Source organism: Polyergus mexicanus, unplaced genomic scaffold, assembly GCF_030449975.1.
Source record: "Polyergus mexicanus isolate NDT 795.1 unplaced genomic scaffold, iyPolMexi1.0 SCAF_19, whole genome shotgun sequence".
Taxonomy (NCBI): Eukaryota; Metazoa; Arthropoda; class Insecta; order Hymenoptera; family Formicidae; genus Polyergus; species Polyergus mexicanus.
In genome coordinates, this window is record NW_027223339.1 from 5,452,935 (window position 1) to 5,470,209 (window position 17,275).

Genomic DNA, 17,275 nt, shown 5'->3' on the forward strand with positions numbered 1-17,275 from the left:
TAATTATTTTAGACTCGCTAAACTTTTTAGGGTCATTGTATATGTCCTCACTATAGTTTAAAGCAGTGGTCCTAATTTATATGTTTATTCCATGAACGTAATAAAGATAAGAAATTTCAATATGAATTGAAGCGCGATTGTGCCTAATATTCTAATATATCGCTTTGGTGAATAATGCGCGCATTGGAAAGCTCAATATAACATATTTATAGAGAATTTGTTTGGACGCACATTAATCTTTCTGGCTAAATTTAAAATCATGATAAGCTTTGTAATCGATGAAATATTTAATTTACATTTTTTTAATCGAAAAACTGATAAATTGAAAACAGTCCAGAGTTTATTCTGCTGGCACATGCGCAAGATAAAGGCATGGATGCACGAATACCTAGATTCGACTCGAACTTCAGATGGAGAGGATACGACGTTAATACAATTTCAAGCAACCTGTGATCAGCTGATTCTTTTACATATTTGCTTTTAGCTGACTCGCGGTCTCAGAAATCAGTCGTGGACGTGGGGGTGGAGGGGAAATGGCTCTTCGAACAACGGGGTCCTCGTTATTGGACGATACAAATTGTTTGCGTCGTTCATTTGATAATGGATGTTTGACATTCGAGTACTTGTCACAACAGTGCGAAAAATCCTTCAGGAACTTGTTTTTATAGTCGGTTTTCATCATTTTTTTCGACGTCGTAGTCATTCAGAATCGTGGCACGTAATTCTTCCTCGTCGTGCCAAAAATGATCGCGTTCAGCGTACTGTTATTCGTTTTCCGAGAATAAATCGAGCTAGGTACATCCAATCAAGCATCGTGGATCATGGATAGCGTGACAGTGAGTAGACTTTGACCTCGTGAACTTTTCATCTGCATTTGTGCATCTCGCGCGAGCTCAATGCGTTCTCAATCATTGCACACTTTATTAAACAGCCTTGCAAACAATCGGTATCACCTGTCAATACATGCTTCGATTTTCATGTTACTTTGTCGAGAATCGAATCAGAATTGTCAATGTGAAAAAATATGCATGCGATAATTCTATGGAAATTGAACTACTTTATTATATTGACAATAAATATATAGATCTTTATTTTAATATTTTATAGATTTTTATTTTTATTATACTTTATGTTATATGATTTATATGTTTGCCTTCTTTTTTTTCTCTAAAGTCTAGATATATATTTTATTTCAACTGTAGAGAATATATATAAAATATATTATAGGATATAAAAAATATATCATATTGTAGAAATAATCCTTTCTAGCTTTTAAAATTTTTAAAAACAACTGCCTTTTTAGTAGAAATTCATTTGTTTGCTATCTTTTATAACTTTTTAATATTTAACTTTTATTATTTTTGGTAAGTTATGACCTTAAAATAAAATTCTGTTAAAGAATTTGAAATTTATTAAATAATACAATTTTTTTGTGTTTCAACCAAATTTATTATTAAAATATTTCAAACTTAATATTAAAGTTAATAAATAATACAATTCTTTACTTGATTTTAACAGATTTCTTAGTTTAAAATTTTATTTATCAAGATATTTAATGTTCAAAGTTAAAAGTATATTAATAACTAATGTAAAAATTATATTTAATTTAAAAAAAACTATGTTTAACAAAATTGTTATTGCAGATTGATTTTCAATCAAAATGTATAATTGTTTATTCATATTTATAGATATTGTATTTATTATAGATCTCTCTTTGTCTCTTATGATATTGTATATCGATATGTATTTGAAATATTATTATAAATTTTGTATTTTCAGGGGATAATATATGCAATATGTCGAGGATTCGTGGACAGTTGGAGGGGTGCTGTTGTACTCTTTTATATGGATAAACAAATCAATGAGAAGTTACTCATGAATTCTTCTACTAGAACAGAACTCAAAAAGAAAGATTTGATTATGCAAAATACTATTAGGCACAATAATCAGCAACGGTATCTTTATTTTTGTTCCATGTTTGCAAAGAGTAGATATGGCAATTTTTGTATAGCAGAATTTATTTGTCTGTATATGATCGTAGAAGATCTATGGTAATGAGAAGAACCCTTCAATGCTGTGCATTAAATGGTGGTGTATTTTGGGCTAGTACGGCGGTATTTGAATATGGACTTTTACCATTTGTCAAATATTCACTAACTGTTTTATTCGGTCATTCTCCTGGTATGGCCCTTATTGTATGGTCATGGATTCAGCCATTTTTATCTTTGATATTTGGCACAATATGGGTGTTACCACTGTTTTTGCTCAGCAAAATAGTTAATAGTCTATGGTTTCAGGTATAATTTTTTTGTAAAATATAAATGATTTTATTGTTTATAAAAATGAATATTATATTAAACACTATATAACATAGTATAAATATAGTGTATTTATAAATTATGTAGGACATAGCAGATAGCGCTTACAGATACAGACAAGGAAGACCATTGCTTCTGTCAAGCGTGAGCAGATTGATAGCTGATACACTTTTTAGTGTATTGGTTCAAGCATTGTTCTTGGGACAAGGAATGTTGGTGTCCAAAGTTCCGTTACCATTATTAGGGGATATACTTGCCCTTGTTCATATGTGCCTTTTATATGCTCTCTATGCCTTTGAATATAAATGGTTCAACATGGGTTGGGAATTGCATAAACGATTGACTTTTATTGAAGGCAATTGGCCATACTTTTTAGGCTTTGGTATGCCATTAGCGGTACTCACCCAACTGCCCAGCTCGTACGTTACAAGGTATAGAAATAATATCTTTAAGAAGATATGTCCAAAAAATGTCTATTAATATTTAAAGACAGATTTGTTTTTTGTTTAACCAGTTTTGTTCTTTTTTTTTTTTAATCTGAGATCTTTATAAATTTCAAATATATTACAACTTATATCAGAATCTCTTAATAAATTTTCCTTCACTTTGTTCATTGTAAATAGATCTTACATTTGCAATTAATTTATCGAAAGCAATTACAATAATTTTCTAAAATTTTTCATGTATAAATATTTTATTTTCAGTGGCTGTGTTTTTTCTATTTTATTTCCGCTATTTATTATAAGTGGAAATGAAGCGGAACCTGTAATTGGAGCATGGTATATTATCAGATTATAAAATATATGCATTTTTTGTATGCAATATTTCATTCATTTTGAAAAATTAACATGACGTAACTATTCCAGTGATTGCCAGCTAAAATTATTTTCGCCAGTAATCGCAATTGCAAACACATTATTTAACAAAACCATTGGACGAGCCAATAGGCGGTGACAGTGAAAAAGGAAGAGAAAATGCCTAATTTATGTCATTTCTATGTTAAGATGCACATATATTTACTAATTTGTTACAAAAAATTTCATGCAAAAATAATTATATATAAATTGATATCCAAAAAAATAATTGTATCTATTACTTACTATTACAAGAGAATTGTATATATTATTTAATAGTATATTGCAGGAGATAATATTACTTTTGTTATTTAGATCGTTTTTACAAATTTCTCAGAAAAAAATACAAAAAGATATTTAATCTTTCGAACAAATTTAAGGTAAAATCATAAATTTTTTTTTTATCAATATTTAAAAAGAATATTCGATCATATTTTAATTGGGATACAGGGCCAATCAGTACAAATATTTATTTACGCATATTTAATAACGCACATAAAGCTTATTTACATATGTAATTTCTTGTATTTAATGATATCGCTGACATATATAATATATATACAAATCTGAAATTATATATTTCTCAATTTTTATGAGAATTTATATTTTGAGCTTTTTATGCAATAGCTAGTCATTTTTCAATATAGATTTGTGATCTCTGATTAACGCTGCGCTATAAGCGTGTTATAAATATGTTATAAAAATAATACGCTATGTGACAATTTATATATACATATATCCAATTTAGGATGAAGAAATTTTGACATAGAATAGTTGAAATATTATTTCAAATATTAAAATAATCCTAAATAATATAGTGTTTTGTGCACTATACTATTTTGTGACTATTTCAAATTTTTTCTTAGGAGTGTTGTACCAAAAAAAAAAAGGTTATTTAATTCATAGACATTTTAGAAATTTTAAAATGTCGATTGTCCATACAGTGACGTGCTATGATCTTGTCAGATTTGTGAATGTTTGCAAATTAGTTATATGCTTGTAAAAAGTGTTAAACAACTAATTGCTCTATTTGCATTTGCTATGTAACTATGTACTGTTACATACCCATATTATAACGACCAAACAAATGAAAGATGAAGCATGCAATTATTATTCTACATCTACACATATATCATAGATATCATAAAATAAGATAAAACGAAAACTTCGTAATAAAAATATTTGATCCTAACTTTATGATACGGACAATCGATTGTATATACACAAGCGTCAATAGAATTATTTTAATCAATTTAATTTGTTGAATCTAATTCAATATTATTGTGCCATACATATCATTTATTTGAAGGATAATTCGTCCGAAAAATGGGTTCATATAAAATTAAGACAAAAATATAATCATATGATAAACACTGTTAATAATGTATAATACATTATATTCCAATTTGTGTATGTGATTAGGGAAGTGCTCTAATGATTATATATATTATATTTGTCATAAAAATTGATCATTTTATATATCATTATAGCTCAAATAAATATAGAATTATTGAAAAGTTTTCTTTTTTTTGTATTAGCAGTTTCTCAAATGTAATCCAATTATATATATAAAAACTATTAAGAAGTATTATTATCGAAAGTAAAAACTAGTAAGCTATAATATAGTAATCGACTTTTTTATTTCAATATATTTTATAGATGTGTGAAAAATTTCATTTATTAATTTTGAATTATATTTAACTGTGTGTATGTTAGTTCTATAATCATACAAGATCATGCAAGTAATCATGCAAGAAGATCTTGAAGCGCTAATAGATCATGATCTGAAGGTTCTTCCTTTACTCTATAAGAATTTAAAGCATAATGCCTGTGTAATGCTGCAAAACCAAGTCCTGGATCAGTTTCCATTTCTGTTACTGGACTTGTAGTTCGTTCAATGATGTGATTTTTGCTTACCTACAATATATAATTCTTAAATAATGTAATAAATACTTGATAACATTTTAGATTTAGAGGTTTCAAATATGATACCCTAAATCTATTGTAATGTTTTCCAAATTCCAGAGCGAATATTTCACTCAATAAAATTTGACAGAAATGTTCTGACTGTAATTTTAAACTATTGAGGCTGTGAAAAACGACTTATGTATTGAGAAAATATTTTTTTTTTTTTCTGATTTAGATCTTGTTCATCTTGTGTGATTAAGTTTAAATATAACACAAAGCCATAAAATAATATATATACATACTTCAAAACGTTGTTGTTTATATATGGCTAATTTGCGCGTTCCTGGAGAACTTTGTATTAAATTTTGTATGGTGGGATGAGAAATCCCAAAGAAATCTGCACCCTTTGGTGCTATCGAACAAAGCACTGGAGAAATTGCTGCTAAAAGTTTTGAATGACATTCATCAGGACTACATCCAACTAATGGTTGATCCAAATCATTATCAGATACTATTTCGAATCTATAAAATTATATGCACTTGAATATCTGTATTTTCCTAAGAATAATTATTTTTTCATACTGTTTTCTTATTCTTATACCTAGGTTTTGGTCCACCATCTAATATTTTGCAAGTATATAAACTCTTTGTCCTTGGATCTCTTAAGTTGGCATATACTCTTGTACTACAATAGCCTACTGGAAATATAAGATCTTCTGTGTGATATGCAATTCTGTCTGATACCACTTCACCAAGAGAATATATCGTAAGATCTCCTAAGGCTATGGGAAATATTGGCCTTCCATGTATATCTAATGGAATCAATTGCACTACTCTTCTAACAGTTTTGTTACATCTTTTGGTCTTATTTTTTGACTCTGCGAAAAGAGAAAATGCCAATTGTATTGAGTATTGCTAGTGTGTTATAAATATTTCTTATTATGTAGATTAATAAAATCTTAAAATTTATTAAACTGATTTCCCAAACATTTTTATATACTTAATAGGCAATATATTAGAAATACCTGATCCATCTATGGGATTCTTCTTTTTTACTGTTTTTTTTGGTGTAGCGCATTCTGGATTAAATGATGGTGAATTTACATTATTTGATTGTGAACGTGCTACTATAGAGTTTGATTCCATCTCTCCCTGATGTTGACATAATTTACGTAGAAGAAACAATCTCTCTTCTTTAACAACCATGAGATTTTCTTGCATATGCGCAACTTGATCACATAAAGCTGCATTTTCCTGCAGTAAAATTTAAATTATGTCTGTTGGTAGATTTATCAAGTGTGATATTATATACTTTCTAAGCAAAAAATTGCAGGTAAAAATATAAATATTATATATATATATATATATATATATATATATATATATATATATATATATATTAAGACTTACAAAGACAGTATTTTTGACAATCCTTTTGAGTTTTCGATACTTCTTCTTATATTTTAGATTTAGTTGTAATTCATTATTTTTATGGTAATCGTTGTAATAACTATCATACGTTTGAGCCATGTTATAATATTGTTAATAAAAAAAATACTGCACGTATATAAATTAAGAAACTGTCGTACTGTGTTGCATTGTATGTATTATATTCAATTGATAACGCTACGACAGAGGTTAAGAATTCTAGATTTCTAGAATTTCTGTTGATTTTATAGTTACACTTTACGCATTTATTTTCTTTGCTCTCTCAAGAGAGAGAAAAGGATTCTCTTTGCTCTCTCTTTCTCTTTCACTCCCTCTAAAAAATAAAAAAATTTCTTATTTTATGTGCATTCAGGCTTTGACGAAAGAGAAAATTTTAGAAAATTCAATAAATAAAATAATTTTTATTTCGTATTATATATCCTCATTCTCAGAAAGAGCGATCAAAACGAATCTTTCTTATCGAGATAAGTTGCCGCATAATGAACAGAAATCAACCAATCACGCATTTAGTGTCTAGTACGAAGAACGTGGTATCCTTTATGCGGCGTCTACAATAGAGATTTTAAGCCCTAAGCCTTAAGAAATTGACCAATTACGGTCAAGTATGAGAAGAATACTCGACTGTGATTAGTCAATTTCTTAAGACTTAGGGCTTAAAATCTCTATTGTAGACGCAGCGATTGGTCAATATTCCTGCGCGTATGCGTACATGCGACATACGGCTAGTCCATCTAGATAGATTCTGTAGTCCGCGACTGATCGCTTGAGATATTTTGAATCGCGGTGCGCGCCTCGATGGATCTCGTTTCACGATTAATTACAAAACGCGTCGCGACAGATTGCAAAATCATAATTAAATCGTTTTGTATCGTTTGCATCCGTTTGTTTAAAAGTAAATTCAGTGCGCAAAAGTACTATAGCGAGTGAATTTAACCACCGAAAAGTATTATTGCGAGTGAATTTAACGTTCGAAAAATGTTATCGCGAGTGTTTATTGCAAGATATATTTGACTTTGTCGCAACGTTAAACAATCGCTGTTACACATCAATATCCGTGATTTCCGTATAAACAATCCATTCTTGTACGCAGAATCGACCAGAATCGCAAATGATTTTCTCATCGAGTTGCAGTAAAAATGCAATTGTGTTACGATCATCAGTTATGTATGTATGTACAGGTATGCGCAATCATATAATTTCATGTACATATATTTTCACGCAAATACATATATAGAAACTTATCAATATTTTTATTCATAATAAGATATTTCATTCTTGAATCAGTTTAAATTATTAATACAGTTTAATCTATCGGTTTAAAAACAATTTTAAATTAAAATAATCTCTAATTTGCTTAAATGTATTTATATATATTTTTATAAAAATATATTTTTTTGTTTATAATTGCGTCAATTATATATTTGGGAAAAATATGTACACATATCTATATATATCATATAGTCAATTTCTTAAGACTTAGAGCTTAAAATCTCTATTGTAGACGCAGCGATTGGTCAATATTCCTGCGCGTATGCGTACATGCGACATGCGGCTTGTCCATCTAGATAGATTCTGTAGTCCGCGACTGATCGCTTGAGATATTTTGAATCGCGGTGCGCGCCTCGATGGATCTCGTTTCACGATTAATTACAAAACGCGTCGCGACAGATTGCAAAATCATGATTAAATCGTTTTGTATCGTTTGCATCCGTTTGTTTAAAAGTAAATCCAGTGCGCAAAAGTATTATAGCGAGTGAATTTAACCACCGAAAAGTATTATTGCGAGTGTATTTAACATTCGAAAAATGTTATCGCGAGTGTTTATTGCAGGATATATTTGACTTTGTCGCAACGGTAAACAATCGCTGTTACACATCAATATCCGTGATTTCCGTATAAACAATCCATTCTTGTACGCAGAATCGACCAGAATCGCAAATGATTTTCTCATCGAGTTGCAGTAAAAATGCAATTGTGTTACGATCATCAGTTATGTATGTATGTACAGGTATGCGCAATCATATAATTTCATGTACATATATTTTCACGCAAATACATATATAGAAACTTATCAATATTTTTATTCATAATAAGATATTTCATTCTTGAATCAGTTTAAATTATTAATACAGTTTAATCTATCGGTTTAAAAACAATTTTAAATTAAAATAATCTCTAATTTGCTTAAATGTATTTATATATATTTTTATAAAAATATATTTTTTTGTTTATAATTGCGTCAATTATATATTTGGGAAAAATATGTACACATATCTATATATATCATATAGTCAATTTCTTAAGACTTAGGGCTTAAAATCTCTATTGTAGACGCAGCGATTGGTCAATATTCCTGCGCGTATGCGTACATGCGACATGCGGCTTGTCCATCTAGATAGATTCTGTAGTCCGCGACTGATCGCTTGAGATATTTTGAATCGCGGTGCGCGCCTCGATGGATCTCGTTTCACGATTAATTACAAAACGCGTCGCGACAGATTGCAAAATCATGATTAAATCGTTTTGTATCGTTTGCATCCGTTTGTTTAAAAGTAAATCCAGTGCGCAAAAGTATTATAGCGAGTGAATTTAACCACCGAAAAGTATTATTGCGAGTGAATTTAACGTTCGAAAAATGTTATCGCGAGTGTTTATTGCAGGATATATTTGACTTTGTCGCAACGGTAAACAATCGCTGTTACACATCAATATCCGTGATTTCCGTATAAACAATCCATTCTTGTACGCAGAATCGACCAGAATCGCAAATGATTTTCTCATCGAGTTGCAGTAAAAATGCAATTGTGTTACGATCATCAGTTATGTATGTATGTACAGGTATGCGCAATCATATAATTTCATGTACATATATTTTCACGCAAATACATATATAGAAACTTATCAATATTTTTATTCATAATAAGATATTTCATTCTTGAATCAGTTTAAATTATTAATACAGTTTAATCTATCGGTTTAAAAACAATTTTAAATTAAAATAATCTCTAATTTGCTTAAATGTATTTATATATATTTTTATAAAAATATATTTTTTTGTTTATAATTGCGTCAATTATATATTTGGGAAAAATATGTACACATATCTATATATATCATATAGTCAATTTCTTAAGACTTAGGGCTTAAAATCTCTATTGTAGACGCAGCGATTGGTCAATATTCCTGCGCGTATGCGTACATGCGACATGCGGCTTGTCCATCTAGATAGATTCTGTAGTCCGCGACTGATCGCTTGAGATATTTTGAATCGCGGTGCGCGCCTCGATGGATCTCGTTTCACGATTAATTACAAAACGCGTCGCGACAGATTGCAAAATCATGATTAAATCGTTTTGTATCGTTTGCATCCGTTTGTTTAAAAGTAAATCCAGTGCGCAAAAGTATTATAGCGAGTGAATTTAACCACCGAAAAGTATTATTGCGAGTGAATTTAACGTTCGAAAAATGTTATCGCGAGTGTTTATTGCAGGATATATTTGACTTTGTCGCAACGGTAAACAATCGCTGTTACACATCAATATCCGTGATTTCCGTATAAACAATCCATTCTTGTACGCAGAATCGACCAGAATCGCAAATGATTTTCTCATCGAGTTGCAGTAAAAATGCAATTGTGTTACGATCATCAGTTATGTATGTATGTACAGGTATGCGCAATCATATAATTTCATGTACATATATTTTCACGCAAATACATATATAGAAACTTATCAATATTTTTATTCATAATAAGATATTTCATTCTTGAATCAGTTTAAATTATTAATACAGTTTAATCTATCGGTTTAAAAACAATTTTAAATTAAAATAATCTCTAATTTGCTTAAATGTATTTATATATATTTTTATAAAAATATATTTTTTTGTTTATAATTGCGTCAATTATATATTTGGGAAAAATATGTACACATATCTATATATATCATATAGTCAATTTCTTAAGACTTAGGGCTTAAAATCTCTATTGTAGACGCAGCGATTGGTCAATATTCCTGCGCGTATGCGTACATGCGACATGCGGCTTGTCCATCTAGATAGATTCTGTAGTCCGCGACTGATCGCTTGAGATATTTTGAATCGCGGTGCGCGCCTCGATGGATCTCGTTTCACGATTAATTACAAAACGCGTCGCGACAGATTGCAAAATCATGATTAAATCGTTTTGTATCGTTTGCATCCGTTTGTTTAAAAGTAAATCCAGTGCGCAAAAGTATTATAGCGAGTGAATTTAACCACCGAAAAGTATTATTGCGAGTGAATTTAACGTTCGAAAAATGTTATCGCGAGTGTTTATTGCAGGATATATTTGACTTTGTCGCAACGGTAAACAATCGCTGTTACACATCAATATCCGTGATTTCCGTATAAACAATCCATTCTTGTACGCAGAATCGACCAGAATCGCAAATGATTTTCTCATCGAGTTGCAGTAAAAATGCAATTGTGTTACGATCATCAGGTATGTATATATGTACAGGTATGCGCAATCATATAATTTCATGTGCATATATTTTCACGCAAATACATATATAGAAACTTATCAATATTTTTATTCATAATAAGATATTTTATTCTTGAATCAGTTTAAATTATTAATACAGTTTAATCTTTTGGTTTAAAAACAATTTTAAATTAAAATAATCTCTAATTTGCTTAAATGTATTTATATATATTTTTATAAAAATATATTTTTTTGTTTATAATTGCGTCAATTATATATTTGGGAAAAATATGTACACATATCTATATATATCATATATTCCATCAAATCTTTGTATAATATTTGTATATTCAATTCAATATTGTATATATATATATGCAATTTATATATATTCAAATTATATATATATATATACATATATAGTATGGTAAAAAATAAGAAAAAGGATAGAATGGCGAAAAATATGATTTATTAGTTATATATATATATTCTATCCTTTTTCTTATTTTTTACCATATTATATATATATATAATTTTAATAAAATTATTTACTGCCTTTAAAATATGCGTCTTATAATAAAAGAGAGTATGCAAAATGCTGTATTTTTAATAATAAATACATAAATTATTTTTAATTATCAACTATAGATTGAAAAAAATTTTGTAAAAAGATAGTATTTTAAAAATAAAAAACTTGGTAGAAAGTTATTTATATTATAGTACAATATTACATATTTTTCATGATATTGCGATATAATATTGTTAGTATTACAATAAATGTAGATCGTAGTTTGTTTGATGCAATATTTATAACATAAAGAAAAATGCTTCAGATTTTATAGATTTACAAAAAATCTTGCTCATGCTAATACAATTCTTTAAAAAAATTTAACCATCTTTTTTTTTATGTTATTTATGAAAAAAAAATTAAAACGTAGGGAAGTTGAGAAGGTAAGTAAATGTATAAAAGATTTATTTCGAAAATACGATTTATTAACTTGTCGAACCTAAATTCTGTGACACGCGCGCTCACACGCATTTACACGCGACATCTCGCTATCGCACGCGCTCTTCTGCATATTCTCACACACGCGATATATAAAATCTAAAAGATCGCTATACTTAAACACCGTGACTCGTAGCTTGCTCGATAAACGTTACTCTATCCTAGAAATCGTGTTAATTACTATGTCGATACGAGTTGCTCGATCGTGCGCGATCGTCACCGTCGTGGTTACAACGATTACACAGAATTCTGTAAAACATCGTGACAATACATCAAAGATATCCAATCTTCATTTCGCTCATATTGTATTTATCCTAAAGCGTTTCTTATAAAAAATGAACGATCATATTAATAATCTATGTATAATCTTAATCGTCGGTGGAAATCTTATCGAAAGTGTTAAAAAAACAAAAAAAGATTTTGTACTATTAAATATAAAAAGATTATATATAATAAAATAAGTTTTAGAGACAGATATATCAATCTGAATCGTGTGTCTTATATGGTCTTCTAAATTTAATAAAAAATTGAATTTTACTTAAAATATCCACAAACATATGAACATGTTTACGATATAATATATTTACGATATATTATTTATATCATAAATATATTATTATATACATTATTTGGCAATTAAAGATTAAGAGTAACGCTTGCTTGATTTTTGTATATTTTTGTATAATTGGTTATGTATTTCTTAAACTTCCACAAACTTTCCACAAACGATCAATTTTCTTTTAATCGCATACGAACGATGCTACTCCTATTAAAGCTCAGCGACGGATTTATAGATGTATAAAGTACAAAGTAGCTTAAAAGAATATAAATTTATAAATTAAAATGATTAAATTGACAACAAATATATATTTGAAACTTCCAGGATATATTAATCTGAGTTTTATTTATTTGTGTGATTTAGACAGAAATTTGCTTTTATCGTAAATTTCTCATTTGTAAAAAAAAAATATTTAATTAATTTTATCCCAAACTATTTATTATAGAAAAAGTGTATCTTTCTTTCTAAATGCACCTATCAACATTTCTTTGCATTTTTGTAAAATATTTTTGTGAATCTTTTTTAAATTCATGTTCATCGTTTTTAAACTTATTTTCATTAGAGTTATTGTAAAGAATATATTACATTTGATTGAAGTATTACTTTGTGATTATATTAATTAGAAAAAGTTGAACGCTACTTTAAAATATTAACATTACAAAATCCAATGCATTTATGTCATATTTAAACTACGTTTAATGTGACACACATATAATGTAAACACGCTAGATTCACGTTTATTACTGATAACGCAATTATCGCAAATTTTAATACTATAAGTAATCACACACTTTCTATCAAAAATAAGGATTGAATGTGAGACCATATATCCGACGCTGTTATATATTACATATGTATGCAAATCTTTTATTATCACCCGTGTCAGCGAGATTAAGCTAATCTAGAAATTCATTATCCAATCTTGTATGCTTTTAACGATCTCGCAGTCAGAATAAAGCGCCTTGAGATAGAAAGAAAAATCTATACGCAGATTTATTCTTATCTGATCAGAATTAACTTGCTCACACTTCCGATATTAAGAGTAATTTTCTCGATTAGGCTGCATCGTTTAGGCGAATTTTTGCCGACAACTTAGCATTCATTCAGTAACGTGCACATTCGGCGATAGTTACATTTGTGCGAAACATATTTCGGTATATTTGAGAACAAAATTAACATTTCTTTTAGTACGACAATAACAATTCAATTTGCTTTGCTAGATCCTATTATAAATGAAAATAATTTGATAAGTTTATATGAATGCATAAATCTGTAAGAACGCAAAATATCTTTTTTAATCGATTATTGAATATATCGCAATTTATTTGAGAAATAAAGATATTCTAACTTTTATTTAAATGGTGCGACTTGGTAGATTCGCTTTCTTTCGAGTCAATTCGGGTTTACATAGCGCTTTTTACGAGTCAATATTTATATACGAATAATATGCATATATATCTGTTCTAGACGCGAGCGATATGGAGAACAAAATTAAATTTAAGATGATAAAGGATAAAAGAGCGACGATAGTTCACATATTTAAAGAAATATGAAGTTTTTAGGTTGAATATAACTAAATTTTTTTTTTTTTTAATTAAAATATTATAAAACGTGCAACTTAATCAACTTAACCCATTGAATTTGGAATATTACATTTAGAAAATAGCAAGTTTCAAAATTCAAGTTTGCGTCAATTTCATATTTTTTCTCAGTTCTTGTCAATATTTTTATTAACAATTTAAATAAAAGAGGAAACAATTATTTTACGTGTTAATTAATTAGTACAACTAGTTTCCACATATATACCAAATTAGTTGTGTCCCACGTTAGCAATCTTTATAGCATATCATGGATATGTATGTGCATTCGTTACTCGCACTGCAGCTTTGTTCGGTCTAGAAAAAGCCTTCATCATCGGGATCGAACATTGAGAGCGACATATATTTCAGAGATAGTTGTTCTTTATATAATCTTGGTCGTGTGAGAAATATTTAATTGCAGACGCGCATTTATCCTTTAGATATCTAAATTAGTCACAAATTCACTAAAAGCGAATTACGGATGCAATTAACAATTAATCGACGGCCATCGATAATAAGTTTCATCATTGTTGTGTTTCTTCTCCGTCGATGAATGTGATTTGCGAGATTCAAGGAAGGTATAAATATACACTTTGGGATACAAAAAGAACATTAACGTAACTTTGTCTCAACAATCTCTCTTTCTACAGCATTGCAAAGGTCAATATTACCACATATGATGTTGAAAATCCACATGTCGCACTGTCAATGCAAAATTGTAACCAAAAAAATTTATTTTCCGAAAAGACTAATGCAGGCAATGATATATGAAAAAAAAAAGTTAATAGTCGATATTATTGAAATATTCTTTTGAGTTACGATTGTATCAGTACAGTGCACCATGCATAATATAGTCTATACATAGAATATATAAGGTATATTGTGAAGTAATTAAGTAGCATTATTTGAAAAATTTTTGATAAAAAGATTTGTTGCATATAGAAAAAATTAATTTCATCATTTAATGGACTTGATATCGATATATTTCTTTATACTTTTCTCTCTTTCTTTTTTTCTCTTTAGTATTGTATTTGCAAAATACAAAATCCCGAATCGATAATAGAACAATCAGTATATTTACTATTTTATCATTAACTTAGATAACAACTGTCATATTTTCCGCTAAACGTGGCAATCTATTTCCAGTTTTATTTGTCGAATCTGAATATCACATTTAATATTATTACAGATTGAGAATTATATAGCCACATTTAGCACTAAATGGAGTATAAATAGCCATGATTTGCGTGAATGAGGCTTCAGATATTCTATATGTAGACTATGCGTAGATTTCCAACGCTAGCGCGTAAGCCTCCATGCATCTACTGGAATAATCGCTGACGCATGTACACAGTGGCGGAGTTCCGCTGGAAGCGGAAACGCGCATCATAGTCCGTTAAACGTTGCTATTTACAGTAGTTACATGAACTCGTCTCTACAAGTTAAACACGCAACATTACAACTGATATTTACACGATAAGAGTAACAAACTCGGCATCCATTCACTATTCAACTTTGTTCCACTTGGTTTATCGATACACATTCGAAATTATTTTGTCGAATGAAGAAGCTGTAATATCGTAGAAGGACATAATTATTGATCTCTAAAATACTTTTTTTATCTACGACGTGCATTGGAATTCCTTTTAACAAAAATTTCCTTAGCTTTTGTTTTTTTTTTAATTTTTATTTTGTTTAAGAAAAATCTACATAAAATAAAATAATAAATATAACATTTTGTTATTTTATTTTTTGTTATTCCATTTACTATTTTATTACTTAACTCATAAAAATTCTTTTATCTTTTGTAATTTAATTCAATAGATATTAATAAACTAGTTTTTTTAAAAGAAAATCAACTAGAAATTGATCGGAAAACTTATTGCAAATTTATAATAATTTGAGAGCAATGATTTGTATAAGAAATTTTTTGTATTAAACATCTAATCTATTTTTATCTTTAAGAAAATCTACATATAAGGACTTAGTTCCTCGGCATTTTTTAATCCAATTTTTTTAGTGTTTTTCTTTGGGCATAATAGATTCCAATTATTAAACAATCGGTTTTGTTGTGTCACATACATATTATAAGAACAATAATAGCTTAATCTACATCTCTTATATTTCCATTTTTAGATGGAAATATCATTTAAATCATTATTTATCACTATTTAAAAAATAGTTTTTTTTCCATTCTTAAAGTTCTTTCATATCTTCATCACAATTTTTTGTTGATCAACAAAATAGAAAAAAGTATGATAAAAAAAGATGTTTTATAATTCTTTACGTTTTTGACTTTCCACGCGATCGCAATTGATATTCATAAATATTGATGCATTATAATAGCTTTGACAAATTTATTGAAATTGGATCCAAACATTGATCTTCTTTACGCCACTGTGAACACACGTTATTCTCCGCAGATCATCGCAAGATCGATCATATAACGATATAATAATTTACGCAAGATTTTGCTGCATACAAAAAATATCCTTACGAATTAGGTACGGCCTATATGTACAAGTTACATGCTAATTCGTCGGATGATTGTTATGGATGTATGTCCGGGTTCTATACAATTCATATTTTGGACGCCGAAAAAAATTGCAACTTGTGCATAATTATGTAATCGAAGGCTTGACATAATTATCGAAATAAAAAAAAAAATTATTAGTACATATATATATATACTACAATATATATATATATATATATATATATATATATATATATATATATTGTAGTATATATTTTTTATATATTTTATTGTAATTATTTACAAAAACATTCTCTTCACATTCGTATTTTGTACTTTACAAATGTTCTCATCAAAAATTACAATTCTCTCTCTCTCTCTCTCTCTCTCTCCCTTTCTCTCTCTTTTGCAATGCTATTAGTACTTTGGGAGATGCGCAATCTTTTTTAATAAAAAAAATTTTCTATATAAATATATATAATATTAAACGTAAGTTTTCTTATGTCAAGTCTCCAATATACAAAAGTGTGATGAGCATTTGATTCAAATTAGATATCAATTTGAAATCATACTTTACTTTTAATGATCACATTTTAGGAACATATGTAATAAAAATTATATATAAGTTATTTTAAATATAATAATATGTTAATTATACTGTAA

At 28.4% G+C, this 17,275-nt stretch overlaps 2 protein-coding genes across 3 annotated transcripts; one reads left to right on the top strand and one right to left on the bottom strand.

Moving 5' to 3' along the window:
• The first annotated feature begins 412 nt into the window (after window positions 1-412).
• Window positions 413-5,968, top strand: Tank (EI24 domain-containing protein tank). Of its 2 annotated transcripts, none has more exons than XM_070311311.1 (6): window positions 413-836; window positions 1,780-1,955; window positions 2,042-2,297; window positions 2,406-2,749; window positions 3,023-3,097; window positions 5,686-5,968. In XM_070311311.1, the coding sequence occupies exons 1-6, from the start codon at window positions 822-824 to the stop codon at window positions 5,702-5,704; spliced, it is 885 nt and encodes a 294-aa protein (XP_070167412.1). In that variant the 5' UTR covers window positions 413-821; the 3' UTR covers window positions 5,705-5,968. The 2 variants fall into 2 exon arrangements, with proteins under 2 accessions (XP_070167412.1, XP_070167411.1); XM_070311310.1 differs by lacking the exon at window positions 5,686-5,968 and adding an exon at window positions 3,185-4,611 and having other exon boundaries at window positions 415-836.
• LOC138941531 (transforming growth factor beta regulator 1) lies at window positions 3,629-6,945 on the bottom strand. The gene is made up of 5 exons (XM_070311309.1): window positions 6,491-6,945; window positions 6,106-6,334; window positions 5,682-5,958; window positions 5,383-5,602; window positions 3,629-5,089 (listed from the first exon to the last, which is right to left on the bottom strand). The coding sequence occupies exons 1-5, from the start codon at window positions 6,608-6,610 to the stop codon at window positions 4,919-4,921; spliced, it is 1,017 nt and encodes a 338-aa protein (XP_070167410.1). The 5' UTR covers window positions 6,611-6,945; the 3' UTR covers window positions 3,629-4,918.
• Between the last annotated feature and the right edge of the window lie 10,330 nt (window positions 6,946-17,275).